This window comes from Rhagoletis pomonella, unplaced genomic scaffold, assembly GCF_013731165.1.
Source record: "Rhagoletis pomonella isolate Grant_MI unplaced genomic scaffold, Rhpom_1.0 Rhpom_scaffold_00661, whole genome shotgun sequence".
Lineage (NCBI taxonomy): Eukaryota > Metazoa > Arthropoda > Insecta > Diptera > Tephritidae > Rhagoletis > Rhagoletis pomonella.
Genome location: NW_023459215.1, coordinates 27,376 through 54,861, shown reverse-complemented (window position 1 = coordinate 54,861; position 27,486 = coordinate 27,376). Strand labels below are relative to the sequence as shown.

Sequence of the window (27,486 nt, the reverse complement as noted above, 5' to 3'; positions counted from 1 at the left end):
ATACTGTACAAAACTGTGAACATTTAAAATAGGTATGTACATACATACATACATACCTGCATCTGAATCCGATTCGCTCATTTTCAGAGGGGCTACCTGGATACACAACCTCGTCACTTTTTTCCGCCTGCCAAAAACATATTTATTTTACAACATTTCACAAACTTTTCCAATATTTAATTTGGCCATAATTGTTTACAATCGCTTAAAGAAATTGTAATTATACACAAAACTCTTGACAAGACCTGACTGGAAGTCATATTTGACATCACTTTGACATTTAGCTGTCATTAGAGTTGTGCTAATTTGTTGGAACCAGTGCTGCTGTTTTGTTTCACTTGATCCAAAGCGAAGAACGCATCAAAAAACGAAATCTTTCATTTGGAACAAATGCCGTATGGCACCGATTCTCAAATAAAAAAAAATATATTGGGATCGATAGAGAAAATTGAGCTGAGTATAACGGTATACTTCTTTTTTGCGAAACCAACTACAAAAATTATTAAAGGTCAAATTTCAAAATAAGCATTTTTTAAATCAATATTTCTCGAAAATCTTTTCTGGGGTTTTGAATATTGATGATGTCATTCTGTAGAGAATTAAATTCTCTTTAATTTGATAGACATAAAAAAATTGTTAACAAACCTATTTTTATAACACTTTTAGTTATATGCAATAACGAATTTATGGGCCCTGTCACACAGTTAGTAATTATCACGATATTTGGATCGCGATCCATATTGATGGATCGCGCACGAATGCTACAAGTTCAATATTTATCGCGACAATATTTGCCTAATTTTTGTGCTGAACGCTTATTATGATACAAGAAAATATTTTTATTTTGTATGAAAGTGCTACACCTTCAATATTTATTGAAGGTATTGCGATCCGCGATCCAGATTTCAAAATGTTTAGATCACGATCCATCAATACTGCATGCCACACCGTCCATAAATATCGCGATACTTGGATCACGTTAATAAATACTGACCGTGTGACAGGGCCCTATTGGTTAAATTGAAAAGCTCACGATCACGCTTGCATTGAACTGTATAGCAGGCTTTAAGAGTCCATATAAACACGGAATTTGTCAACACGGTTGTTCCGTGCAACTCTGTGAAAACCATTTAGTTCTTGAAATTCCATTTACGCTAAGCCAAGGCGTATTTAACAAGTGTAACCCTTCAGTGGATTCATACGTTTATTGAAGTTTTTAAAGATAAAAGTTAGGTACAAAAAATATTTCATTCATTTTTGGTTTTTGTAAATACCTGCATTTCAATACTCGGATGCATATATATAGAAAAATTCAGTCTTAATAATTTACACACATAATTTAGCTGAATCTTTAGTTAGCACCCACAATGAAATATTTTTTCATATTCTCAAACACAAAATTTTCCTGGTTCGGTCGCAAAAAGCTCTTATACATAGAAAATAAACTTTCTACGTCCAAAAAAATAAATGGAGCATGCTTAAAAGCGACCAGTTCGCTTGGAGTATATTCATTTTGTAAAACATTTTTTTAAATCTTTGATTTTTCTCCAAAATTTTGTCTGGAATAAAATTGTTACTAAAAATTGCCTGCTAATGGTTTACAGAATGGCCCGGAAACATGAAAAACCGACACTTTTATGTTATGTTAAGTTTTCTGTCAAGAGCCAATATAATACAAAATATGTACTAAAAAAATTCAAAAAAACCCGAAATATGCAATAATATGCATTCATGACTAAAATATGCAAAAAATTTTAATGCCACTTTTAAGATAATTTCATGATTCATACTTACTTCATCTACTTTACTATTTCGCTTCACCTAAGTCCAAAAAAACATATATTTGCATAGATTTCCATGCCCCAGTTATAAAATTAATAGCTAAGATAATTTTTACATGGTGTTTTGAGTCTTTAATTATTAATTTTCAATGTTCATCAGTTTCAAGAATTGACACATGTATTAACAGGGTTGCATCGGGATGAACTCTGTTTGAAATTGTGTTCGATCGACTTATTTCTTGTGTTGCATTTCAAGCGACCTACGCTGACATGAGTTAATTCGTTACCGCGTTTGATGCCATATAAACAGGTTAAGTTACCTTAAAACTTAAAAAACTGATCGATAGTCGACTAGTACTATCGATGGTTTTTTTTTGAGAATAACTATCGCTACTCATCGATAGGGGCATAAAATAAAACTATCGCTACTATCGATAGTGCCATCGATAGTTTGACACTTCTATTATAAAAGCTATTAGGCTAAATTGTGTTCTTCGTTAATTTGCTAGAAACTTATTAAAAATAGAAAATATTCTATATTCACAAATTCATCTTATAGTAATAAACAATATTAAGGAGACGTAATATTCCAATTTCCTAAAAAACCAAACTATTTGTCAAGTTGGTGTAGGTAGCGATGTTGTAGCTGCATGAGGGCTACATGGAACGGCAACCGTAGCTGCGATTGGTGCGACTTGTAAATAAAACGATGTTCGTTTTGAGGCATACGACGTGAAAATTAGTATATGTATATGCAACAGCAGAAATATATGCCAAATTTTTTTGAACCACGCTATTTTCAGAGATCAGTAAATAGAGATAGACAACACAATAAAAATATTTAATGATTAACGAATTTTTATTAAGAATATCTACTTTTAATGTTTAACGCCGAAATAAAAGCCAATTGCCCGATAAAATATGCACTTATCTGTAAGTATGTACATATGTATGTATGTGTAAAGAAAAATTTGATTCCTATGTACTTTATTTTTTAATTTATTTCTTAACACCATCCGGATCAGTGAAGTGATTTGAGCGGTTGCTAATGATTACCCCGTGCTTACCACACAGATTGTTGAAAGTGTGCAGGATATCATCTTTGGAATGATACGTTGCTATGCAGGATCATCGTAATCAAAAAATATAACAAATTCAAATTTTATTTAGAGTTCAGAACAAAACAATCTTCAAACAACATTTACATCAAAGATGGCTCCTCTAGCATGTCCCACCGACTCCATCGACTTCTGGAGGTATGAGGTGCCTGAACTCGCCGAAGTCAGTTGCCTTATGCCAAATGGCGTTCTCATTCTAATGGTCGTGCCTATTAACTGCACAATCCGAGAAATTAAAGCGGTAAGTAGATTTCTAATACATCAAATCGGTTGAATCGATTTGTATAAGGACATATGTATGCATATACATATTTCAGTTAAATTTGCAGAATAAATACAAAACGGTAAACGACATTCGCGTTAACATTTTTGTATAATAAATTCCACGTATCTAATATTAATTAAATGTCTTGTAAGTTTGTTCAGATTTAGATTTAAGATCATCGTATTAATTAGAAACGCGAATTGTTAGCAATTCTATTAAAAAACATACAAATGTTTACAGCTGTAGCTGAGTGTGCAGAATTGCATGCCGTACATATAATTGTAGGAATACATATTGCAAGCATAATTTTTTAACCAACCTTAAGCGCCGCGAAGCTTATCCAAACAATTTTAAAACCATGGTGGAATTTAATAGTAGTAACACGATATTTTTTTCGCAATCGAATGCCTCAATCAGGATCGCTGACGATGCGATTTGTTTGAGTGTTCTGTCAAATTGAGTCTAATATTGTAGACCTATTAATATCCAAAATCATGCATAAAAAGTGAGACTAAGGCCCTACTCGACTCTCAGCAGAAATTCTTAAGGTTAAACTAACTTTATCAGTACAAAAAATTAGTCTGAAGCTAAGTTCCCTTTTTTATGCATGAGGCCTGTGGCATGCATGCAACATCGAATTCAAAGATTTCTAATTTACTTTATATGTACATATGTAAGTATGTATGTTTTCCATTATAACATTTTGTAATTTTTCGTTTTAGGAAGTCGTAAGAGAAGCTAAAAATTTTCCCTTATGTCATTTAATCAAGGATCCCTGCGACTATGAAGTTAGTGGCATTTCTAATTTTGCCAACGTTGATTGTTTCACAGATGAAACTAAGCGTCTATCTGAAATACAGCCCTTTTTTTGCCTGCTACGTTTGGGTGAACGTACTGAAACATCATCTATTTCCAGTGATTATGAGCTCTCCAAACTGGTGAGTAACATGATTGGGAAATCTTTTGAAGAGTATAGTTCGCAACGTAGTCCTGAGGTTGATGACTTTCGGCGCAAACTTGCACACCTCTGTGACAAAATGGAGCAAGTGCGTTCCCGTTTCACATGGGCAGAAAAACTGCTTTATGAACATCCGATGCGCATTGCAAATACCCATGTTATGCCAGAATTGATTCGAAAGCGGCTGGGTGGTACAAGTTTTCTGATTGTTGTGAAATTGGAAAATGACGAAGGTTCCTATACAATTCCCGTTAGTGAGAGCGACACCTCTACCACAGTGATTGAGTCAGCACTTATGAAGATGCAGCGTTCTCAAATAAGGGTTGGGGATCGACCATCCGACTATATATTAAAAGTACGTGGTCGAGACGAATTTTTATTTGGCGAATACCCTCTTATACAATTCATATATATTCAGGTAAACAATTAATAGATTTGCAATCGAAATCACCATATACATATAAACATTAATCTTATGTATTTCTAAAGGAAAGTCTTTCCGGATCTGACGTGCCGAATGTTGTTCTAAAACCCATTCACACACTACAATCGTATGTTAGTTACAAGAACGATTTGAGCTTCTCTAGATCACGTAGACCGGAAAGTATACCAGCGTCACTACATAACGCTAAAATACCTACTCAGAACCTAAATATCACGTCGTCATGGGACTTAGTGACACCTTTTAGATTGCGTTTACATCAAATCGAGAATGTAAACTGCGACCTCTCGCGTGCTATAAAAGTGGGAGTACATGTTGGTCTCTTCCATGGTGAGCGCCGTTTATGTGCTCAACAATCCATAGAAAATGCAATTAGCAATAATCGTTCATTCACATTCGAGAAAGACATCTCATTCGACATACAAGTGCAAAATTTACCGCGCATGGCACGACTATGTATGGCTATTTACGAAGTAACGAAAGCATCGCGCTCCAAGAAGTCTTCTAATATAAATCGCGATAATGTATACAAAGAAGCCAACACATATGTGAATAACAATCCTTTGGCGTGGGTGAATACAACCATATTTGACTACAAGAATCAAATGCGTACTGGCTGTCAAGCACTTTACACATGGACTTATGCTGATGACATACGGTCGGACGAAATTTTCCATCCACTAGGTACAATCGAACCAAATCCGCGCAAAGATGGATGTGCTATAGTGAAGCTTACATTTCACAGGTTAGGCTGTAATTAAAAAAAATTTCGTGCTGCAATTAATAATTTGTTGTTTTATATTAATTTACAGTAACGGCTTAGAAAATATACAGTTTCCATCAATGGAGGCAGTGCTAAAATACGCAGGAGAGCTTGATCCTAGTGAGCAATTAACTCGCGACAAATTAGAAGAAAACACCAAACCGATTAGCGCTATGTTATCACAGTACCTGCGCATTGATAAAGTCTATGAAATGCATGATCAAGATCGCAATGCAATATGGTCTAGGAGGTAAAATTCATATTTTTAATTATACAGAAACATAACGGTACCTATTATCTTTGCAGATATGAAATTTTAGCTGAAGCTCCTGAGGAGCTATCAACTCTGCTGCATTGTGTTAACTGGAATGAGCGTGACGAGGTCGCAGAGACTTGGAAGTTATTACAACAATGGCCTACAATTTCAGTGGAAAGATCGCTTGAACTGCTTGACTATGCATATCCAGATCCAGCTGTGCGAAGTTTTGCTATACACTGTCTCCATTTTCTGAGGTGGATATAAAAAAGAAAAAATCTTAAATTGATTTGTGAACCAAAGTTGCTCTTTTATTTCGCAGAGATGAGGAATTGCTCTTATATCTTTTGCAACTAGTACAGGCTATAAAACACGAATCTTATCTAGATTGTGACTTGGTAACTTTTCTACTAGAACGTGCCTTGCGAAACCAGCGTATCGGCCACTACTTTTTCTGGCACCTGCGTTCTGAAATGCAAACACTTTCGATGCAAACACGCTTTGGTCTCTTACTCGAGGGATATTTAAAAGGCTGCAAACCCCATGTGCCGCATCTATGTAATCAGCTTAAAGTTCTCGATGCTCTTAAAGCCGGTTCTTTGATCGCAAAGAAGGGAAGCAAAGAGAAGGGTCGCAAAGAAATGCAAGATTTTTTTTCTAGACAAAGCAACAGTAATATTTTTCAGGGAATACAAAATCCATTAAATCCGAGTTTTCGTTGCAAGGGAATCCAACCGGACAAATGCAAAGTTATGGATTCAAAAATGAGGCCGCTATGGATTGTACTGAAGAATGCTGATCAAAGTTGCAATGATATCTATATAATTTTCAAAAATGGAGATGATCTGCGACAGGATATGTTAACACTGCAGATGCTGCGAGTCATGGACCAATTGTGGAAGAATGAGGGGTGAGTAGAAAAGCGAATTACTTACTGACCATACGTAAACAATAAATAAAGGCCCCTATTATGAGTTGCATTCGATTTTCGACTGTGGCCGAAAGTGTTGATCGAACGATTTTCCAGGGTATTATGGCGCTCATGCGATGAAGAATAGCTCTATTGTGAATTTCGCTCGTTTAGGTTGTTCACAATAGAATATTTTTCAGCACTAAATAGTGTGCTTATACATATCGATGGCTGAGTGGAAGATCGACCTATCTCGGTCGTATCACTTCAAAATGTATTGAAAATATGCTGATATAGGGCGTTTTTGAATCGGCAGCTGAGATAGGGCGTTTTTGAAACGAATTCAGAAATAGGGCGTTCTTGAAAAGTTTTTTGAGATAGAGCGCTTTCGAACTGGCTGCCGAGATAGGTCGATCTTCCACTCAGCCATCGATATGTACATACCGTCGTTTAAAGTACAAAGCTGCGTATCGTCATTCTGCAAGACCGCGTGACGTGACATTTGCTGCCGAAAATTGGGCTTGCCCACACAAGCTCCTGGCTCAATCCTTATCCATTCGTCCTGAAATATACTAGCCAGAAATGCGATTGCTTTATAAAAAGAGAACCATTTAGAAATATAAAGGTTTTTACTCTCTAGAAAATAATTTATGCAACCAAAATTACGCGGTTTTCCATTATCTTGATACGCGGTTTTGCATTTTGTTGATACGCGGTTTTGTACTTTAAACGGCGATATGTAAATTTGTGCAAATTAAAATGAAATAAAAAAGAAAGCGAGTTTCTAAAAACGTGGTAAAAATTAGTACAACGGAGTTCTGTTTCAACGGTTCGCCGGAGGATGAGAGCTTAGAAAACTGGCCAGGAGCAGAAAACGGTTAAGAGAGTTTAAGCGTAGTCTTTCGAATATATTTTGACATACAATATATTTAAGAAATTTCGTGATCCAAATCTATTTAAAATATTTTAAAACTATAAACAGATCTTTGATTTAGGGGATTGGCGTTTTCTTTCATTAGTAAAACCAGCCTTTCGAGCTTGTGTTTAGTATTCACGACGTTAGAACTGCATGAAATTAATAAAAATTGTTTAAAATAAGTGTCTAGTCGCCAAAAAGTAAGAAAACCAATCATGAAATATAGGCTGAGTGGAAGATCGACCTATCTCGGCAGCCGGTTCGAAAACGTCCATCCCAGATAATGACTCAAAATTTGGTTGAAGAACGCCCTATCTCAGAAAATGTTTCAAAAACATTACATTCACATTGAGATAGGGCATGGATATTCAGTTTTATAGCCTGTTAAATTTTAGTATAATAAAGTGCAAGTTTTAAGTGGCTGAAAAATCGCGCTAATTTTTAACTTTTTTTTGCTGACGGCTTTGCGGTTATTTTCATACATAAGTGCAATTTATAAAAACTGGCGTTGATTTTTTTTAAGTTCTTTGCAAACGGTCTTGAGCATTTTCTACCATAAAAAATTTATGCTTATTTGGAAAAAAGTGCAAAATGTCGTCAGCAAAAAAAAAGAACAAAAAAAATAAATTTTTAAATAAACGAGATTTCTTAGCCGCACTTTTTTTATACCAAAATTTAACTTGCTATAAAACTGCATACCCAAATGTTTCCTAAAATTTCAGATTAAGAAGTTAAAATTTTTCTAAGATCTCTATAAAAATTGAAAGTTTGATTGACTTATATTGTTTTGATTAAAGCATGAACCATCTTTTTATAAAAAATTAACACAAAATGGTAACTTTAACAATCTCAGTTTTACACAATAGTGTATGCCCTTTTTACCATATGGAAAACTGAACCTCAGTGCAAAAATTATTTTCTTTATAAAACTAACAAACGTGTGGACAAGACAAGACAAGAAACTTGAATCAACCAAAAAATAACAAATTAAAACTTTATATGCATTATTACCTTTTTTACTTTTTGAAATCAAGTTCTAAGTAAATTTTTTGAGTGAGTTTAAAGTAGGTCGTGTTGAAAGTACTGTCATATAATTTGCGATTCATAATTCAAGTGTTTGGTAAGAGAAATATATAGTAGAACTCATCTGCTTTTAATAAAATTGTGTTATATATTAAATTTATCTATATTGCTTGAGCTATTATTAAGCATTATTGGTCTTGTCCCACCCGTAACAAAAGAAGCTAAAAGCACTGTGTAATCGTGTTAAACGAAAGCCGAATGCATAATAAACACTTGAAAAATCTCAAATTTTTGACCTTTTTTAGTAACCAGGAACCACAAAAATGCGATTGTGTGTCTTTACTTGGAGGGGGGCTTTCTTGCGAGTGCCTTGACTTTTTCTTCTACTCTTTTGGTCACCCTAACATTTAATTCACATCGAAAACTTTAACATATTATTTTTTGTCATTTAGTATGGACTTTCGTATGAATATTTACAACTGTATTAGTATGGAACGTCGCCTAGGAATGATCGAGGTTGTGCTAAACGCTGAAACAATCGCAAATATTCAAAAGGAGAAAGGCATGTTTTCAGCAACGTCGCCATTTAAAAAAGGTTCTTTATTTAGTTGGCTGAAGGAGTATAATCGCACCGACGAGGAAATGAACAAAGCGATTAATGAATTTACTCTAAGCTGTGCTGGATATTGTGTTGCCACCTATGTTCTGGGAGTGGCCGACCGGCATTCAGACAATATCATGGTCAAACGTAATGGACAGGTGAAGTGTAAAAAAATATACACATTAGATTAATGCTAAAATATATTACTTTTTGGCCGTATAGCTTTTTCACATCGACTTCGGTCATATTCTAGGACATTTCAAAGAGAAATTTGGGGTACGCCGAGAGCGCGTTCCTTTTGTATTAACCCACGACTTTGTGTATGTCATCAGCAAGGGACGTAATGACCGTGATTCGGAGGAATTTATATATTTTCAAAACATGTGTGAAAAGGCAAGGAAAAAATTAAATACTACTACTTACAACATATGTATTTACAAATTTTTTAAATCTCATGTACATACATATGTTGATTTGTTCGCTTCTATATTCCAGGCATTTTTAGTGTTACGCAAGCATGGCTGCCTTATACTGTCTCTTTTTTCTATGATGATATCAACCGGTCTGCCAGAATTGTCCTCGGAAAAAGACTTAAACTACTTAAAGGAAACATTGGTATGTACACAAAGTTGAATATTTTTCATTTTGGCTAAATCACTTTCCCTTTTAAGGTTCTTGACTACACTGAAGAGAAAGCTCGGGAACACTTTCGTTCAAAATTCAGTGAGGCTTTAGTCAATTCGTGGAAAACATCTTTGAATTGGGCTTCGCATAATTTTTCAAAGAATAATAAACAATAAAGCATATTTAAACGAAGTAATAGTTAAATAAGTATGAAGTTACTGCGAGAATATATTGCGGTGAAGTTATACTAGTATTAACAAGGAAATCAGCGAATGTGCAGAATTTGGCAATTGAATTATAATGTGTTTGAATAAGACCGAAATCAAGGATATAAATCACAGAATAATTACAAAATCTTCTTAATATACATACATCCATATTATACAAACTTAAAAATATTGACCATATTTATAACCAGGGCCGAAAAGTTTAAGCTTTTGCTTGGTAATGCTTTTTTTGCTTATTCAGGGTTTCTAAGCATAATTTCAACATTCTTGCTTATATTGCTTATTTCAATGTATAAAGCCAAGTACGAGCCTTTTAAGAAAACGTTCAAGAAATAAATTTCTATTATTTCGTGTGTGTGAAAAGTTGTGTCCAAGGAGTTTTGATATCTGAGATTTTACAGCCTGCTGTCTCACTTTTTCCGACGAAAGAAAACAGCTTCCTCTCTTTATTTTCTGACATGTGTAAAAATCTTTCTTCTCGATCTAATTACTTCACCTGGTATAATTCCACCATGGGTACCTTCATAATAAAAAAATAGGAAACTAGAGGAATTTTTCAAATTCTTGACGTTTGCAAGCACTTTAATTTTAAAATTTTACACACAAACTCATATACACATTCTCATTTTCAATCTCAAACAACAACAACTTTGAACAATTCATTTCTGTTACTCTCAATTTTATATGATTTTAAAATGTTGGCAAACTTCAAAAAAAAATCATGGCCGACGAATTGAGAGAACGGTTTTACCTTACTATGTTTTTATCATGGGTACCTTGTACTCTTCGCGAAAAAACTTCAGCAAACCATAGTAGAGAGCGTAGCAAACTTCTAAATAACTTCTTACTACTTAAGAAAATTTGGCTCGTAACTTAAATGCCATTTCTGATTGGATATAAAAATTTAAAACCTATGGTTTGTCTCTACGGGAAGGCATTGGAGTTATTGAAGAGATTAATAATAATTTATCTCTAATGGAAAATAATGAATATTTAAAAAAATTTAATATTTCAATCCTTTAAATAAACTGAATAAAACAACAAAACATTCAACTGAACTTTAGTTTTTTTGTTTTGCGAACATATTTACTGTTTAAGCGACTTATGCATTTCCCGCATAAACAAAGAACAGCGAACACACACACGCACTTGTATTGCACTCACGCCCAAAACCAAGTGCAACGAATAAACACACGCACTTGTTTAAAAATAATTCGCTCGTTCTTCATTGGGTATGCATTTTTTATGCACTTCTCAACTGCCGCAGAGCAAAACCTACTAAAGTAGTTAATTGCTGGCACCCCAAATCATGCTCAACACTCCCGCTTGATGCATCACAACTCTTCCGGAGCTGTCTCACGGGGCTCTGGATGGCTTTCGGCATACAGAGGTGGTACAAGAGCTACCATTGGCCACAGCGCCTACCCAATTTTATAATTTGAATAAATAACCGGTGCTCAACACTCCCGCTTGACGCATACCCCCAAAAACTCTTACAGAGTTTACCGTAGGGACTTCCAACTAACTGATGGTTATCAATTGGCCCCGACACCTACCCAAAACATTTTTGCTTTAATAAATTTTTATGCAAATGCATTCATCCTGGTCCTGCCCTCTCACTGAGTCAAACATTTACCAATGTTTTAGTGCTTATCTAAGCATTTCTTGCTTATTTTCTTCGGCCCTGTTTATAATTCAACATTTATATAGAAATGACATATGTTGGCTAAATAATATAGATTTCGTACTGAATTTGGCCGGAAGTTGAGAAAATTACAACACCTTTATGATTTACGTTTCCAAGGCACTTCGAAATCTTTATTTTTTAATTCATTGAAGGACCTAGGTGATAATTTTATATTGGTATTGTATAATATATTGGTATCAGTTTTGTGTTATATAAAAACGTTGACATTTGTTACACATTGTCGCATATCAGTGAGTTTTCGTAATATTTGTATTTGTTCGCAAGTCAAAATACTGTTCTATTATTTTTAGAATATACGCTGAATACTTGATACACCTTCCGTACTCTTTCCAACGCTTTTTCGTATTTTTTAATTATAATAATAATAATAATAAAAGTAAAATCACCTGCTAACTAAAGTCTTGAACACAATGCATGCTTATTCAGTTAACACAATTCAAAACAAGATAATGTTCTGTGCATATTATTTAAGATTTTTTTTTGCATAGTTTATGATGCAAAATTTCCTTTTTACACTGAATAGATATAATAAACCCAAAATAATACGAAAAGATCTATATTTATATTTTATTGGCTACGGCGATTGAAAGCAGGAACAATGTGGGACAATTACAGCACATCAACTTATGTAGAACTAAAAGCGGGGGGGGGGGGGCACACTGGCTCGGCTGCATGATTTTTTTTGCAAAGTGGGCGCAGTCGTTTGACGCCTACTTCCTAGCGAAGGAAAATCTTTAAAACACCATAAATGGTGACTGAGAAAGTAATTAGATTTTAGTGAAGCCCAAAAAAAAAATTGCACGACGAGGACCATAAAGCAGGTAAGAAAGACGCTGCCTACAACTACACTCTGCATAATAACCATCGAATGATAGCAGCTTTCATCATTCAATCCATATTATACACATATTAATAAAGATATTCAGGCAGGTTCTGCAATTCAAATCCGAGTGAATTTAAACCCATACCAATTTGATGGGTCGATTATGGATGAAAACTCAACCGACTTTGGGTTGCCGATGGGCAACGGCACTGAAATGAAAATGTATATTATTAATGGCAACTATAGTTAAGTTCTATGAAGTTGAAGGTAATAAAATTTTGAAGAACCAGCAGGGTCTGGTACGATATGTCGAAATTTAAATTGTCGAAACTAAAAACACCGAAAAAAACGTCGAAAAAAAAGTTAGAAAATCAAGAATGTCGAGAAAAAAATTGTCGAAATTAAAAATGTCGGAAAATAAAAATGCCGAAAAAAAAATGTCGAAATAATGTAATGAATGATGTGTAACGGGTCTGGTACGATATGTCGAAATTTAAATTGTCGAAACTAAATAGTTAGAAAATCGGGATCCGTACGATAAGTCGAAAATAAAAATGTCGAAAGAGAAATAATGTTTAACCGAAACGCAAAATGTCGAAATCGTATGCTTTCGAAATGAATAAGGTCGAAAAAAAATGCAAAACGCGTAAATTGTCGAAAAAAAGTCGAAAAAGTTGAATGTGTGAAAAAAATAAAAATTAAAAGGGATCCGTACGATAAGTCGAAAATAAAAATGTCGAAAGAGAAATGTCGAAATTTAAAATTTTTTTAAATCTCGAAATAATGTTTAACCGGAACGCAAAATGTCGAAATCGTATGCTTTCGAAATGAATAAGGTCGAAAGAAATGCAAAACGCGTAAATTGTCGAAAAAAAGTCGAAAAAGTTGAATGTGTGAAAAAAATTAAAATTAAAAGTGTTCTGAGTAGATTTTCAAATGTTCTAGAGTTCCTAAGATGGAAAAAGAAAGTTCTGCAAAATTACGCAGAAAAAAATTTTTTTACGTGTTATTTAAATTGATTTTAACTTTTTGAAAAGATGGCAACTCTCTAAAAATATTTCTACAATAAAGCATTCTCGTTTGATACCCACATTAAAATATTTCGTTTAAACTTTTTCAAAGAATTGATTTAAACTTTTTAAACAGATAGCAACCGTCTTAAAGTATATTTAGTTATCAATTAATTGACTTTTACTTTTTTAACAGGCGGCAACCCTATTACAAAATACTTCCGAAATATATATTTTCTGAACCGCTTTCGCTTGCTAATATTTTGTTAAACTTGTTAATTAATCGCGTTTTTTTTTGAAAGAGGTGGCAACTCCAAAAAATATTTTATATGTTAGTATATTATACCTATATTCCAAATTTAATTGAAATATATCTAGACGTTTTAGCGTGAACGAGCAACAAACATACTCACTCACAAACTTTTACATTTATTATATTAGTACATAGGATTAGTGGAATTTAACTTAAATAAATCAACCTTTTGAAATAATGTAATGAATGATGTGTAAAATTCGCGCGAATTTTACACATCATTCATTACATTATTTCGATATTTTTTTTTTCGACATTTTTATTTTCGACATTTTTTGTTTTCGACATTTTTCCTTTCGACAATTTTTTTCTCGACATTATTGATTTTCTAACAATTTTTTTTCGACATCTTTTTTTCGGTTTTTTTAGTTTCGACAATTTAAATTTCGACGTATCGTACCAGACCCAAATTAAAAGTATTCTGAGTAGATTTTCAAATGTTCTAGAGTTCCTAAGATGGAAAAAGAAAGTTCTGCAAATCTACGCAGAAAAAAATTTTTTAACGTGTTATTTAAATTGATTTTAACTTTTTGAAAAGATGGCAACTCTCTAAAAATATTTCTACAATAAAGCATTCTCGTTTAATACTCACATTAAAATATTTCGTTTAAACTCAACAGTTTATATTGAGCTCGAAGCCGTTTTAAATGAAAATTTTTATTGTGGAAAAGCAACAATAATTTGAAAAAATACTGACTCAGCCAGTTGCCTATGCACCGTGCTAAGTACGCCTTGTAAATTATCGTTAGCTTTTTTCCACTATTTTCATTCTTGTTATGCCAACACAATCAAGCGCAGCTATTCCGCTGCAATTCACTTGATCATGTGGTTGTTGGTATTGTTGGTTTTTTGCTAATAGTTCTATTCTATTCTAACAATTTTTTTTTCGAAATTTTTTTTCGGTGTTTTTTAGTTTCGACAATTTAAATTTCGACGTATCGTACCAGACCCTAGAAAATCAAGAATGTTGAGAAAAAAATTGTCGAAAAGAAAAATGTCGAAAATAAATATCGAAATAATGTAATGAATGATGTGTAAAATTATTTCAACAGGTTGATTTATTTAAGTTAAATTCCACTAATCCTATGTACTAATATAATAAATGTGAAAGTTTGTGAGTGAGTATGTTTGTTGCTCGTTCACGCTAAAACGTCTGGATATATTTCAATAAAATTTGGAATATAGATATAATATACTAACATATAAAATATTTTTTGGAGAGTTGCCACCTCTTTCAAAAGTAAAAATCAATTAATTAACAAGTTTAACAAAATATTAGCAAGCGAAAGCGGTTCGGAAACTATACATTTCGGAAGTATTTTGTAATAGGGTTGCCGCCTGATAAAAAAGTAAAAGTCAATTAATTGATAACTAAATATACTTTAAGACGGTGGCTGTCTGTTCAAAAAGTTAAAATCAATCCTTTTAAAAAGTTTAAACGAAATATTTTAATGTGGGTATCAAACGAGAATGCTTTATTGTAGAAATATTTTTAGAGAGTTGCCATCTTTTCAAAAAGTTAAAATCTATTTAAATAACACGTTAAATAAAATAACACGTTAAAAACAAATTTTTCAGCGTAATTTTGCAGAACTTTCTTTTTCCATCTAAGGAACTCTAGAACATTTGAAAATCTACTCAGAACACTTTTAATTTTTATTTTTTTCACACATTCAACTTTTTCGACTTTTTTTCGACAATTTACGCATTCATTTCGAAAGCATACGTTTTCGACATTTTGCGTTTCGGTTAAATATTCAGCCTCATTGCGAGAGTCGTGCCGAATGCAAGTCGTTTTTCGAGAGTAGAATCGTATCGAAAATTTAGCGTCATTGCCTAAAATTTCCACTCGACTAGTGTATTAAAACGGAAGAACTTGGCAGCACTGCATAGTTTTCGACAATTTTCGTCGTTTACTTATTTCAGCACGACAGTAGACAATGCTAATGTTGTCGAGTCGTACAATTCAGCCTAATTTACGACTTACGCAATGAGGCTGATTATTTCGAGATTTAAAAAATTTTTAAATTTCGACATTTCTCTTTCGACATTTTTATTTTCGACTTATCGTACGGATCCCGAACCTTAGTTGCTGGTGTAAATGAGTGTAAATGAGCTGAAGAAACAGTTGAAAAAAGAAATAAATTATCTCAATCAAAACTTCTGCGACAAACACAAAAATGCAGTTGCCAATATAGCAACTCAGTTGCCAGTTGCCATCTGTAATACCATTTCAGCCATTGGCCACCCAACTGAAGTTCGGTTGCAATCCGTAATCGACCCATAAATCTAAAGCGATTTCGACCAGATTCACTCGGAAGTGAATTACAAAACATGCCTGATTATCTCCATATTTTAAATATGTACCCACATGCGCGCGGCGAGTTTTTATTTGATAACGATATTTTCATTTCCCAGTACCAGGCGCTCCATGGTAGAATTATTCACAGGCATTGTCTTCCCAGAGAGTTTTGCTTTACATCGAGATTTGTGCTCCCTTATTTTTATTTTCTTTTACTTTTAGTTGGCCTTGCTTTTTGTTTTTGCTCAATTTAATTTTTCAAAACAAAATATTATAATGATTTATTAACAAATTAAATAAATTAATTGGTTAACATAATTAATGGGCACTAGCTGCCAGGGCTATCGGCTCTATAAAATAAAATAACTTAAATCTATACTTATTTAACATTTCATGGTGCTGTTGTAGGTTGGACTGTTAGATGTGGGCTTTTATTCCTTTAATGAAGCAAGATATTGATTTTATGTTGTCTTTAGTGGGATTCTTAAGAAGCTCTATCCAATTTTTCTTTAGGTAGCGGTTTCTAATACCGTCCAAGGCAGTACAATCGGCGAACATACATATGGGCCAGTGTTAATGTATTTTGGCAAAGCGAACACCTTGGTGCGGGTTCACCAGATAGGAGGTACTGGTGTGTGCTCTGGGTATGTGCGAGGCGGATACGGGAAAAGATTTCAATTTGTCTTCTCGGGATGTTTGTTGGGCACTTTGGACTAAAAAGATCCCGATTAATTGCTGTATAGTGATGGTGGTTGTAGTTATGCCATTCTTGCATGCTCTTATTGCGAAGGTGACGCCGAATGAATCGACGCACGTCCGTTTTTTCGGTTTTATGGTCTGCCGTTACGGGTAGGTTACTTGCGGATTTCGCAATTTTTCAAATTTCCGTGTAATTTGAATTTAATTTTTTTAGGGGTTGCAACTCTTCTCGAAAAAGTAAAACCTTTTTGCACATCTACAGCCTAAGTCCTTTAATTTGACACCTCATTTTTGAAAGTCGAATTAAAGGTGCAGAACAGATGGCCTGGACAAAAATTCCCTTCGCGTATTACATATATGAATGTATTAAAGCACTGCAAATATATCAGCAGAAATACTCTTCACATGTGTACCAGTGTTGATAATTGCATTTTCCAAATTCGTTAGAAAATGTATTTCAAATTGTACTTTTCATCATTAAATTGTAGAAAATTTTGATTCCTATTGTTTTTCTAATATGTATTTAGTTGTTGTATAAAATTTGAATTTGATTATTTGTTCCTAATAAAGTACAAATAAATAATTGCTAAAAATTTAGAAACAATATTACCTTTATTTTATTAACATAAAACCTTACTCACTTTTACATTACATAAATGTATGTGTTTAAACATAAAGATTTACAATGGATACATATGTAGATATATTTAAAGTAATAAAAAGTTGCCATTAAGTTCCAAAAAAATAATAATCCAGTAAATAATTACTCGTAGTTCCAACTGTGTCTGAACTTTTTATCAATGTTTTCTATGACAACATTGTCCACTAGAATTAAGACAGTCTCTAGTTATTGTTAAAGAGAAAATGTTTCTACTTGAAGTCTATTTCGACATTTTGTTTTTATTAATTTTTGTACGGAGAAGAGCATTTCAACATTGGCTGAAGGATGTGCAATCGATAACAACACTCCTTGAGCGATGTTGTATTTGTTTGAAAACAGTTGCTCATTTATAACATTTTTGATTATTCTTACTTCTTCCCAAAACTCACAAATATTCCGTCTGACAACACTTTTTAAATCAGGGTTAGCAGCCCTAAATTCTGTATTGCTTTCTTCTATTCCGGCAATTTCACACTTCTGAAACAGAAACAATAACCCTGCAAAAATCGTTGGACCATGTAGTCTATTTGTGGTATATTGGAGTACTTACAAAAGTGTTCCTCTGTTATGCTGTAGCGGACCAACTCGTGTCTCTGCGCCAGCTTATTGATTGTTACCCGATCACCGCTCGTGTTTTAACGAAATGTGATTGAAGTGGAGCATTTGAAAGCACATTTGCATGTCTGGCTGTAGCTGAACGTGTAGAGATGCTCGCTGTTATTTGTTAGCTCTTAGCATATTCGGGTTCGAATGCCGTCAGAGGCAACATATAATTTTCAATTTTTGTTTTTGGTTTTTATTAATTTCGAAAAAGCATCTGAGAAGTGAAGAACAGAACCGTGTAATATGTTGGAGTAGTTTTGTGCTACTCTGATGTAATGCAGGGATGGAGTATATGGTCCTGCCCTAGGACATCGCAATGTTAATTGGACCATATTTTTTAAATATATGAATTGTGGTTAATTTTGGAGTACTCCATGGCCCTTAGGGAGTACTCTCTACATGCAGCCTACGTTTACGTTTTACACAGCTTATTCTTGACTAAGTCAAGAAAATTGGCTTAACTAAGTTAAGTTGAGTTGGAGAAACCAGCCCTAAGTGTATTAGTGGAACAATGATTTGCATATTGATTGACAATACATAAGAAAGGTTCAGTTTTGAATTCAGTTGCGTTGCTAGTTGCCAAAACGATATTACAGATGGCAACTTGCAACTTTCAACTGACACTGCAGTTGCTACAAAGTGTGTATACAGGCAACTAAATATTTGTGGTTGCTGGGAAGGTTTTTGGAGCGTATTTAGGAGTGAAAATTCAAAAGTTTGTCTAATATTTTACTTTTTAATAATTTGAACTAAATTTTTGTGGTTGCTGGGAAGGTTTTTGGAGCGTATTTAGGAGCGAAAATTGAAAAGTTTGTCAAATATTTTACTTTTTAATAATTTGAACGATATTAACATTTTGCAATGCAGTTTGCTTTTACAGAATATGGTGAAAATAAAAAACAATAACTTGAAATTTGAGTTCCCGTTGAGTACGCCCTTTTGGCGAAACAAAAGCGAACACATATTTGCAAGTTTTTTCCTTTATCAACTGAAGCACCTCTTAAAACTAACGACAAACCAAGTTTTCCAAATTGAAGTCATTGCTGCGGCACTTCCTTCCAGAGTTGCCAGATGTGGGGATTTCGCCCCATTTTGGGGATTTCTGAAACCATTTGGGGATGATTTTTTCGTTTGGGGATGGGGGATTTGATGGGGATTTTTGTTTGGGTTAAAATATTCATATTGAAATTAAAATAAATATATTTTACTGCTTGCCCTTAAAAAAATTCTCAAACAAAAATTTTCTTTGTCAAAGTATTATTCGTGGAAAATGCCTATTTAAATGGCTTTCGCTGAACACACAATTTTCTCTCACTTCATTACACCAAATTGTAAAAGGATCGCTGTGATTGGCATTTACCGAATGGACTGCATATATTTCCGATTTCCTTAGTGTAAAAAGAATTTTACAGAGTGGCAAGCGCACAAAAAAAATTGACGAACTTACAGACAGCAATGGGAATAAGAACCTTGGGCCGAAGGTATGTTATTAAATAGTCTCCAAAAATCATAAAAAATAAGAAACCGCTATACGTAAATAACCAAATGATCTCATATATATGTACACATATACAACTGTGAAAATTTGTAATATACAAGTATTCAAAACTGTAATTAAAACGAAGTAACAGAAATGAGAATACATATTTCTTTATTTCTTACTTAAGGGGATTTGAATGGGGATTTAGAAGAAAAAATGGTGTTTTTTTGGGGATAACTGAAGCTCGATATGGGGATGCGCTATACAAAAATTCTGGCAACACTGCTTCCTTCTGCGAAAAATCGAAGAGGTGCGCAAGCTTTTATGAGGGGAGGTATTGAAGTTGAACAAAGTGGTTCATCTGTTTATTAACCAACCAATTATACTACAGCTTCTTTTGGAAGTGCTCAATATGCTGTTAAAATGAACACAAAACGATAATAAAAGAGAAACCTTGAAAGCATTAACTTTTGCTTACAGTGCACACGGTAGCTCTAGAGGATTGGAATCATCCTTTAAAAGTCGCCTGATTGAGACCGCGTTCATGCACTTCTCTTCCTTTTAAACAAATAACACTGTGAGACAAATGGTAGGGGTCAGTGATCGGGAAGGGTTCAAACTACCGGGGAAAGTTATATCGGTAAAAAAGAAGTTATACGTGTCCCGGCGTTTCGCTGGGTCGCGTCTAGTAATCGAGATATATATATAACTATCATATAGGGGAAATTGTCACCTTTGGTGGTATTTTTTTGACATAACTCGAGAACCACTAGTCCGATTTTGCTCAAACAAATTTAAAAAAATTCCTTTAATCTGTTCATATAACGTTTTTCTATATAATCAACAGTTTTAAAAAAAATTAATATTTTAGGCCAAAAATATTTTTTTCTTCATACATTTATTTTTACCGGCAAAACTGTTGATTATATAGAAAAACGTTATATGAACAGATTAAAGGAATTGTAATTTTTAATTTTTTTTAATTTGTTTGAGCAAAATCGGAGTGGTTCTCGAGTTATGTCAAAAAAAGACCACCAAAGGTGACAATTTCCCCTATATGATAGTTATATATATATCTCGATTCCTAGACGTGACCCAGCGAAACGCCGGGACACGTATAACTTGTTTTTGACCGATATAACATTTCCCGTTGGTTTCATCCCATCCCGATTTTGACTGTCGCATAGTGTAATTATGATGAACTTAGCTTTATTGCTGTTTTTCCTTTAAAAATCTTTATATTAATAATTTAATTTTACTTGCACAGCTTGTAGACAGCCACTTGCTGGTTGTCTAACTGTCAAATTGCGATTATCGATAACTATACAGCAACTAACGATAGTTGCCATTCATAATACAAATTTTCTTTCCAGTTGCGTTGCCAGCTGCCAACCGAACCGTGATTGCTTTGCTATCCGTAATCGAGCCATTAGAAACAATTACTCAGCGTGTCACCTATTACTTTTTCTCCTTGTTTTGATTCTCAGGTATTGTAATTGTACACGTAAAATTGTAAACTTTTAATTTGTTTGTTTTGAATTTAGGTAAAAAATTACAATTAAAATAAATGTATTTACGCGTTCAAATTGTTTTTTTTTCGTCTTTATTTGAAAGTTTGTTTTTCGATTGCCAGATGAATTGCATATAAGAAATCCAAAATCTATAGTTCTCCCAGTTTCTAAGTCAAGTTGTTTTTTTTTTTTTGGGTAACTACATACACGCGCTGCTCATTTGCCAGATATACCATGATACAAAAAAAGAAGGTAGTTTCAATAAACCAATTTAAGACGGATAATTAGAACGATAACTAATGTATAAAATTGCTTTAACAGAAACACCGAACGATTTCTTAGTTTTATGTAACTATCATTTCAATGAATGTGACTGGTGGGACACTGAAAGAGCTCTATTTTACCACTGTGCACTCTAAAGATGAATTTTAGCCAAAACACTTAATTTTCACGAACGATGAATTTGTGTTGTAAAATATGAATTGACAGGTTAATGAAATGTAGTCATGTAAAAAGAGGTTACTGCTGAAATAGAGATAATTAGGGCATATTTAAATTTATGTCGTTTTCCTCTTTTCAATTGAATGACCCTTTACATATACTCCCATAGTAAAAATGAATACATATTTAAGGGATTCACAAGACAAGCTTTAACAGACGGAAGCGTTGTCCGGACTAACTCGGACTTAATCCGGATCAACTGCAGTTAATTCCCGAGTGGATCCGGATCAACGCTGCCGTCTGTTTATGCTTTTAACCGTCGTAAAATCTTAACCTTAACATTTTTTTTATGTAAAATAAACCGAAATGTTTTTAAACTGATAAAAAATATATAATTAGCCACTCTTAAAACCATTTTAACCGTTATTTTACATAAACAAATGTTAAGCTTAAAGCTCTACCCAGAATTACAGATGACGACGGTAAAGCGGTCAGCAGTAAGTTCCCAATTTGCCACAGGGTGAAGATGACGTCGTTGCTTGGTGAACTGGAAACGAAGTGGTTTTTTCCATACAAAATTCAACGTCGTTCCGACGTCGTTTTTTCTCGTCGAATCGAAGTCGTTGCGACGTTGGTCTGGTGAAGTCGTTTGGGTGAACTCGAAACGAATACGTGTCTTCGAACCCACAAGTTTTTTGAGGAACCTTCGGTCTGGGTTGGACAAGTTCCACGCCCACATTATTATATACCTAAGTATAAATAAAAGTCATTCATTTGGAAAGTAAACCGTTTTTATTATGACAATTTTTTATTATGACAGAATATGGAATCCACAATGTACACTTGTACTCAGAAAATTAAGCCGCCTACATCTTTTTTTTCAGTATTCATAATATTCTTCATATTATATTTTTATACTTTCTTTTATAAAGGTACAGTTCACTCTATTGGCCTTATTAATAAAAAAGTAAAATTTGTGGGTATGAAGTCAGGCGAGTCGTTTTTGCGGCCCGCCGGCGAAGTGTGCTTTTCATCCGACGGCGAGTTAGTCGGCGAGTCGTTTTGTTCACGATTCACCAATTTCTCAAGCCATCTTTGAATATAGCAAATTAAGCAGAACGTTAACAAAAAATATATAACCACTCTTCCTTCTAAATTGTATGGCTTCTTTTGCCGGCAGAACTCTTCCCAATTTCTGGTCAAGGCGTCTTCGCGGGGAAACAAAAAAAAAAAAACTGCATTTGGGGGCTTTACCCCTACGGCTGCTGCAATTCAACACACGACACGACATTTGTATAAGGTTTTTATTACAAATAAAACGTTTTTTACTATAGAACGCACAAATTACTTCGATTTTTCACTTGAAAGTACACAATAAGTTTGCAATACGTTCGCACTTGTTTCTAAACAAAAAGTTTGTTTACGTATTGCCATAAACGTCAAAGTCGGCAAAAAAAAAAAAGTAGCGGTTTCGGGAATGCGCCACCTTCAGTTCATTACACCATGATCTACTGAATTTTTATAATTTTTTTGCAAATTTTGAAATGACGATTTTTGTGCATATATTGTGTTTATTAAATTATGAATTAGACTTTTACACCATGTTCATATTACAGCATAAATTACTTTGTTTCGGCCAAATTACTTCACATAAAACAAGTGCGTTCAGACTAGCTTTCATGATTTCTATATACCCTTCATTAGCAGGTGTACGTAGGAGTGTGTGGCTTGTACTTGATTTCAATTAAAATGGATGCATACGTCTGGGCGTTTTTTTTTTTTCATTAATTTCCTCATCAGTGGAAGCTAAAATAAATGACAACAACCTTTTTTCTTCGTTTGGTTCTTGATTTATGATAAATTATCTCATTTCTTCTTAATTTATTGACAGGCGAGATTACTTTATTTCAGCATGATTTATATAAATTACGAATGAGCCGTAAATTACGATAATGGGAACATGCTTTTATATAAAATTCATTCGAAAAATAACCAATGAACAAAATAGGCGAAACTGGTCACTCTAAGGAATCCTTCATAAAGGTGATTTACTGTAATAATTTAGCAAATAAATAATTATTATATTACTTCAGTGTATTTTAAAAATAGTATTTCTAAAAATATATTGTTCTTAAAACGCCTTAAAAAAATTTAACTTTGTGGCACTTTCATCTTGTTTTCGGCACTATTTTTGAAGACGATTTGGCACATTTTGAAATTTTTAAATTCCATCCCTGAGTGGAATCCCTCAGAGTAAACACAATTGCTGCGCACGACGGCTTCCGTCAGTAGTATTTTGATTTGAAAATTATCATTAAAATGAAATATTTTTTCACTACGTGCGCGTATGTAGATTTTATGGAAATAAAAATGAACGAAAGCATTGGAAAACTTGTGACAATAATAAAAATTACTACAATCAACACTCAAGCAACATTGAGCCGTCCCCGCTATGCGGTAAAAATAGAAATAAATTTAAATCAACCGAAAAACGTCGGCGGTAAAAAGGTCGTCGCCGCAATTATGCGCCATTCAATATGCCTTTGTGGGTTTTAATTTTTGACAGCAGTTAACTATCGTCCGCTGCAATACTGGGTAGAGCTTAAGATTTTACGACGTTTAACACGTCTTGTGAATCCCCTAACTTTGTTTTAGTGAGATACTGCCCAATAAACATTGTGGCGAACGTTCGAAAATGACCTTCGATATCCAATGTGCATATCGAACTGAAAACGCGCTCATAACCAACCTTAGTTTTCCAACGTTAGTAGTATATTGGAAATACACTCGAGATGGGTTCGAAAAAAAAAATTAAAACCATAATAACAAGAAAGTGAAATCCAGCTCATTCTCGAGGGGAAATAAAAGAAAATCACTGTCTTACGAAAATTTCAATTCGGAAATGGGCTGGATTTCGAATTCATAACGAAGCGAGAATACATTGGATAACGAAGGTTCCGTTTTGCTGGAGAATGGTCTAGTTCTGGAATCGAATACTAACCTATGCCACATTCGTCATCGAAGGTGAGACTTGAAAAAAAAAAAGATTTACTTTCCAATCATTTTCCAATTGTTAACCAAGCCCAATGTTTAGTGGGTGGTAATCGATAGAGCTATGAAATTTTTACAGAACATAGAAGATAAAGGTAATTTCTGGTTACTTAGCTAAATTTTTGAATTTTTTGAGTTGTGACACTATTGAAGTAAATGCGCGATACGTGTGAATGTAAAATTGAAATTTGTGTGTGTAGTAAAGGCACGATTTTTCAATATTCTCGCTTTTGTATTTTTATTTCTCTTCAGTTATAATTCATAAAACTATATTTTATACCACATCTGCTCAAGTCACGAAAAGTTTATTTTCGATACTTATTCTAAAAGCAAGTCATTTGCACTTTTTAATTGAATTATTTATGTGATATTCATATTTTACTTTACTAAAAAAATCCAATTAAAAATAGTATTCATATTTTATGTAAATAGTATATCGTTACCCTGACATAGAGAGGCTCTATCTAACATTTTATTTTTTAGGCAAAATAATTTTAAATTTTAATAAAACGTAAAGTTCTTCCTCGGCGAATTGCTTTCAATCTCGGTTTTTCAACAAAGGCTGTATACAATTTAATACTGGAATAATTTAATTATTTTCGAATTCTATTAGATTACTAATTATGTAATAAAATGCAGACTTTTTAAAAAGCTAGATTTCGAAAAAAAAATTAGTTTGTGCCCTTCTACAATAAGGTAACGTTGTGTATGTATCTGCATACAATATGTACATATGTACATATATATGTATGTTTCTTTTGAGATTCATTATTGTTTATTTGAAAACAAAAAGCAACAGGTGGGTTCCCATTTTCGGAATCGAAATCATTTTTCCATTTCTTTTAAAGCCCAAAATACAATAACGCAGCGACAGTTTTTCGAAATCAGCTGTTTTTTAGAAAGTGTGGTGTCCAATGAAGCGACTCACAATACAGCAGTGCCAGCAAGCAGTACTGCTCAGTTTAGCCCAAATTCTAAATTCACTGCCACTGCCTTGACGCAGCAAACTTCGCATGCTGAATTTGACATAAATGAAACACAGCCAACATCTGTTGATGTCACTGAAGCCTAAAAGGCAACAACAAAAATGTAAACAAACAAAAGGGAATATCAAAAAAAGCAGTCACTGACAACGCCGTATTGTGTTTGCTACAGCAGTGACTGCCAATAGGAGTGTTCGCTATGCAACTGCCAGTAAGAATTACCCAGTAACAAAATTCAGAGAATAAGGTATCTTACTCTCCCAAAGAGAGAAACTTACTGAGTTTTGCGCGAACAGGAATTAGCAAACATTAGCAAGCTTCACTGCCAGCTGGCGTCCACGGTTGCATTTCGAGCATAATAAATTTTTTAAATTATTTCAGGTGGAAACCAAAACAGGACCTATACGTATATTTCTCCTTATTCTGACTTTCTCCAACATACGCTTCAATTTCGTTGTGGAAGTCACTGTCGGATTTCCTATATCGACAGTGGTGTCGGGTGCGTTCCGATTACGAATACAGCTTTTTCAGCCGAGTACCTTTCAAATGTTTGGAATTAATTAAATTAATTGAATAAACGAATATTTACATACTTCTTTCATTAGTAAACCGCAACAAGATTGTTCATTTTTAAAATTAACGAACTCGTTGATTCAAATTAATGTTGACAAAAAATGCAACCGTGTGCCACAATACTGCTTGCAAATTCTTACTGGCAAAAAATTTCCCAGCACGAATTTGCAAATTCCCCTCCAAATGAAATGTCAAAATTGTGCTCTCTCCTTGCAAGTTTTACTGGGTTTTTTGGCTAAACGAACACGATTTGGTAGCAATTGGTACCAACTTGTACAAATTTGTTGCATAGCGAGCACTCCTAATATTAGCAGTAACAGCTGATTTTAAAAACTGTCACTGCCACTGCCACTGCGCTATTGTATTTTGTCCTTAAAATTTGGCCCGAAAATTCCTAATTCACTTAATTTTTTTTGGCCAATTATATCTCTTGCTGTGCGAAATTTGAATATACTGTTTTGTTATTATATTCTGATTAAAAATACCTACAAACCACGGACGGTAATGATTATGAGTAAAATAATTTAAGTCATTATTTAATAATTATTTTATTAATTTTTATTTTTTCGCTTAAAATTAATAATTATTATTTAGTTTTATATTTTCGCTCAACAAAAATAATTATTAGTTGATTTTTATTTTTTCGAACACAAATAATGATTATTTTATAAATTTTTTTTTTTTCGCTCAGAGATAATAATTATTATAGTTTTATTTGACCACTTACGATTATCTATAAAATTTAAAAGGCCATACAGACGCCACCAACTGAAATTTTCGGCCTGATCATTTTGAGACTTATTCCTTTCATTAGGATGTCGCTACCTCTGAAAAGGAACCGTCGGAAATCGTGGTGGTAAACCTTTTAAATTTTTTAAATAAATAATCATTATTCTGCCCAAGAAAAATCTGTTGCGTAAAATATTGCAGCCGATTCTTATAGGATTTTTCCCGCAGAATCCAAATCTGACCGTAAAGATATTGCATTAGCTCTAGTTTTCGAGCAACCAAGTTTAAAGGTGGCGTAAAACGCGTTTTTGGACATTTTCGAGCCTCTGTAAAACAATAAATTGGTGCAATATATCTGCATCTGAGTGGGAGGATATGGATATGAAAGCCTAAACACTGACCTTTAATACCCAAAATCAAAAAAATTGTGGACAATGAAAGCAATTGGAAACAGTTTTTTTATACGAGTACGCACAATTTTTTTTTAACTCTGGTTTTGCCTGTTTTTCATCACTTATTTTAAATGAGTCTGAGGCGCTGAAAATTTCTGAAGAAGTTCAAATTGAAGCTCAAACCTTCATCTAAGAGAACATAACAGGCCAACAAAATTTAAAATATTACAGCCGATCCTTATAGGATTTGTCCCGTAGACACCGAATCTGATCTTAAAAATTTTTAATTGGCTATAGTTTTTGAACAATTTAGATTTAAAGGT

At 33.7% G+C, this 27,486-nt stretch overlaps 2 protein-coding genes across 7 annotated transcripts in view; one reads left to right on the top strand and one right to left on the bottom strand.

The window, feature by feature from the left end:
* Positions 1-2,193: 2,193 nt before the first annotated feature.
* LOC118751372 (phosphatidylinositol 4,5-bisphosphate 3-kinase catalytic subunit delta isoform-like) lies at positions 2,194-9,849 on the top strand. 6 transcript variants are annotated; one of them, XM_036486191.1, is made up of 12 exons: positions 2,194-2,529; positions 2,585-2,714; positions 2,812-3,140; positions 3,887-4,540; positions 4,612-5,309; positions 5,377-5,577; positions 5,634-5,840; positions 5,906-6,493; positions 8,885-9,191; positions 9,256-9,426; positions 9,529-9,648; positions 9,705-9,833. In XM_036486191.1, exons 3-12 carry the CDS (start codon positions 2,994-2,996, stop codon positions 9,831-9,833), a joined length of 3,222 nt encoding a protein of 1,073 aa, XP_036342084.1. In that variant the 5' UTR covers positions 2,194-2,529; positions 2,585-2,714; positions 2,812-2,993. The 6 variants fall into 6 exon arrangements, with proteins under 6 accessions (XP_036342084.1, XP_036342079.1, XP_036342080.1 ...); XM_036486186.1 differs by having other exon boundaries at positions 2,194-2,714; XM_036486187.1 differs by having other exon boundaries at positions 2,194-2,714; positions 2,807-3,140.
* The window catches only part of LOC118751371 (protein hairless-like), a 43,172-nt gene continuing 20,909 nt past the window's right edge, over positions 5,224-27,486 (bottom strand). Inside the window, exon 5 of the mRNA XM_036486185.1 lies at positions 5,224-5,315. Coding sequence (XP_036342078.1) covers positions 5,311-5,315 — 5 coding nt within the window. The 3' untranslated portion in view covers positions 5,224-5,310. The remainder of the gene's footprint in view (positions 5,316-27,486) is intronic.